Raw genomic sequence first — 3,893 nt, forward strand, 5'->3', positions numbered from 1 at the left:
GAGTACTCTAAAGCTTGCTATAACTTGCATGCCAGAATGAATACCTAATATCTTAACCTCTTATGGAAAGAATAAAAAATCAAATAAAATTATAATTAGAAATTGTTTAGTTGTATTGTTTTTGTTCTATGATGGTAGATTGGCTATCCTCTTTTACGGTTTACGGTGATCATTGCAAAGTGGATAAATTGTGCTCATAAAATAACATTTAGCACGAGGACTAGTTTATAATAAACTAAAGTCTATATTATCTTAAAATATATAGCACGTCTAGTTTAATAGGTTTACATAAATCCAAAATTTTAATATGTAATTAACAGCAATCGTCAAACTAACATGTAGCACGACTAAAATTTAACAACAGGAGTTCTATTAAACACATGTTGCCCTTGAATGATAAAGTTTGATTAATGAAATCAGATAAAAGCTACCGTAGAACTTGTGGAATAGACTAGTGTTGACGTCCAAATCTGAAAATATAAGAACAGAGTTTTACACTCAACACTACACAATGCATGTATCCATAATAAAAATAAAGGCCATGCTATGGGTGAATACTCAAATTTTGGTGAAGAGCGAAACTATTTTTTTTTTTTTTAGTTTAAAAAATTCAACAAAAAGTTTAATATATGCAAAATACATGTTCTTTATAAATTTAGTAAAAATATGTACTCTTGGTTCATTCTACTAGTTACCAAAAAGGTTTCTATCTAATAAACATATATACAAAAATATTCACATAGTAAATTAACAAACCAAGTATCAGTATTTTGAATTTTACATATGAACACTAATAAGCATATATTGTTGTAATTTTGAACGTTTTCTAAAACGTGCTATTAATTTTTTTTTTCTTTTGTAAATACAACACATTAATTTTTAATCACCATGTTAATTATGAATCTGCCATTATTCACAGATTCAATGTATATAATAGTAATAAGTGACATAAATAGTCAATATGGTAAGTAGTTTATCTATTTACTAAAAAGTCTTAGATTCAAGCTAAAGTCGTTTAAGAATAGCGAAAAAATTTCTTTTTTATAGAAATACATGAGAATGATATTTTTTTTTTTAAAAAAAAATTGTACATCAAATTTCGTCCAAAAGATTTTGTTTTATTTTCTGTTTCTTATTTTTTTTGGTGACTAAAAAACAGCAACGACATCCTTATTTTTTTTTTTTTTTAACCAAAGATAGGAGACTCGAACCCGCAATTTCTTAATTGAGTATGGAGAGACTGTGTCATTTGATTTTCTGTTTCTTAAATATACAAATATACAAATTTTCTGTTTCTTATTTGTATATTTTGTGTGGTTAATGAAATAATGCAGGAAAAGAAAAAGTATATATACCAAAAAATATTTAATTTTTTTTTTTAGATATCCTTTTATATTCCAAAACCCAGAAGTTTAAATTTCAGTCAACAAAAGAGAGTAAGATAGGTGAGTTTGTTTCATGGAATCATAATCATTTTATAGATAAATGTGTTACTTGGACCAAAAAAAAAGGGAGAAAAGATGCAAGTCAAATACTGAATTACATTTATTAAATTCTTAAACAGCAGGGAATATATGTATCTTCCTTTAATCATGCTAGTATATAAAAAAAATTTATTACTAAATCAGTCATTGATACATATAATACATGTTAAAACATAAAATATCCAATAAAAATAAATTAAATAATATTTTATAACTAATTTTTAATATGCAAGTAGATATTTTATCTCCCTTGTATTATTACCCTATAAGGTTCTACAATGCCTTGTTGACGCTGTGTTTTATAACTTTTATTAAATCAACCTCCTTCATTTGTTTTGCTTGTTTGTTTTAATAGAGAAAAGTATTCAAATGGATAACTAAAATTGGTGAGTCAGTTTTACTAGACTATAATGCAATTTGAGAAGCGAAACAGAAAAAATGCAATCAATGAAATATCGGCAGTATAACGTGGCAGTTACTGTACACATACCTTCTTCGGGTTTGATGCTCTTGAGCATCACAAGAACTTGACGAAGTTGAAGCCACAGGAGGAGGAGCAGGATCATTGGGAAGCTGAACATTCTCATAGCTAGGTAGAATCTCTTCATCCATGAATATTGGCACTACATACTGCACAACATGATTATACCTAATCTTTCCAAAACCATTCTTTCCCCAATCCGCACCAAAACTATTCAGAAATGACCAAATTCCTTTGTTATCATCATACCCAGTCAAACACACGTTATGGAAACCGTTATCTGCAGTGCTTCTGTCACGTTCATACGGCATCGCAACGGAATGTGAATAGAAATCTTGGTTGATACGAAACGTAGCTAAGACGCCGCATTTCTCGCGGATGTAGCTCTTCACTTGGTCCAATTTAGTTGTTGGGATTCTTCTGATGCCTTTGATTTTGAACCGGCCGGTCCACTCAGACCCGGGTATTTCAGCTGCGGTTGGGGATAAAGGTCGAGATCTTACTCCAACTGTGCCCATGTACTGGAGGGCCCAGAATACGTCGTCGAAATCTTTGACCGAGTTGACCAGATCGTCGACGTCGAGTTCAATCAGGTTCCGTTGATGTTCTGGTTTATGGAGCATCTCTTCCAGGCGTGTGCGGCACTCACACGCGGCTATGAAAGCATAGCACATGCTTGCTGTTTCAAAGGGAAAACAAAAACAGGTGTATATATAACAACGCTATATAGAAAGGACCGGAGGAAAAAAAAAAAAAGAAGGAATTAAATAGTGTTAGCAGTGTTCAAAAATGAAAAGACTTACGATTCTGTCCGCAAATGCACCGATGACTCGTACGATCCATGGTGAAGGAGGGAATGTGTTGATGGTAACGAGGAAGAAGAAAAAGAAGAATGGGAGAGAGAGAGAGAGAGAGGTGTGTGTGTGGTGTGACTGTGAAAACTGAAAAGTATTAAAATGGATGGGACTTGAAGTGGAGAACGGCGTGATTTGGTATGCGGCCATGCCAATGAAAATCATTATAAATTTAGAATCGAGTATATGCCTAAACAAAAATAAATTATTTATTCTGCAAATACTCTTGATATCTATGTAAAAATATAATTATTATTTAATTGTGTATTTCAATTATTTTTTAATTAATAAAAAAATTGTGTTCAATTATTAAAAGAAGACTGGTGTAATGGTGTTAAAATAATGTTTATTATAAAAAATATAGATATTGCAATATTATATCCAAATTATTTTTTAATAAATTTTAGATCAGATACTTTAATTTTTAATATATATATATTTTTTATTATTTTAAAAATTATATTTATCAGATAAATTAGTCTCACTAATCTACTATAACTTTCAAAAAAATTTTAATATATGTATTATATAAATAAATCTCTTAACAAATTTATTATAGGACAATTTAATTCTCAACGAATATCTTTATAAGATAAATGAATTTTTTTTTTAAAAAGAACTAATTTATCTGGAGAACTTTTAATGTAATAAAAATTTATTAAAAATTAAAGTGTCTTATTTAAAATTTTTTAAGTACCAATTTAAATGATTACTTATTAAAATTACATAGACAAAGAAGGTTTTATCAGTCGAATATTAGTTAATTTTTTAATTTTTAGTTTTAAAGGATTTAGATTTTCAAATATAAAATTTAGGGTAAGTTTTAGGATTAGGGTTTAGAATTTAAAGTGGTCGACAACGGTAAAATGGCTAATCAGCAGGTGGTTCGTGACGACAAAGAGTACATGAAATTATAGTATTAAAAAAGAAAAGAAGTGAAAAAACTAATAAATATAAGAATAAAAATATCATTTTAATTAATTTTTTAATTGAAAAATTAATTATTTTTTAATGACAAAGTATGTATAACTAGAGTGTAATCATTTTATTTTATATAAAGGTTTCAATAGTTAA

General features: G+C 28.6%; 1 protein-coding gene across 1 annotated transcript; it reads right to left on the minus strand.

Annotated features, from left to right (window-relative positions):
• Positions 1-250: 250 nt before the first annotated feature.
• LOC107612401 (uncharacterized) lies at positions 251-2,907 on the minus strand. Its single transcript, XM_016314125.3, has 3 exons — positions 2,769-2,907; positions 1,975-2,644; positions 251-470 (listed from the first exon to the last, which is right to left on the minus strand). Exons 1-3 carry the CDS (start codon positions 2,806-2,808, stop codon positions 452-454), a joined length of 729 nt encoding a protein of 242 aa, XP_016169611.1. The 5' UTR covers positions 2,809-2,907; the 3' UTR covers positions 251-451.
• Positions 2,908-3,893: the final 986 nt, after the last annotated feature.

This window comes from Arachis ipaensis, chromosome B8 (assembly GCF_059453495.1).
Source record: "Arachis ipaensis isolate K30076 ecotype BB chromosome B8, ASM5945349v1, whole genome shotgun sequence".
In the NCBI taxonomy this organism is placed as follows: domain Eukaryota; kingdom Viridiplantae; phylum Streptophyta; class Magnoliopsida; order Fabales; family Fabaceae; genus Arachis; species Arachis ipaensis.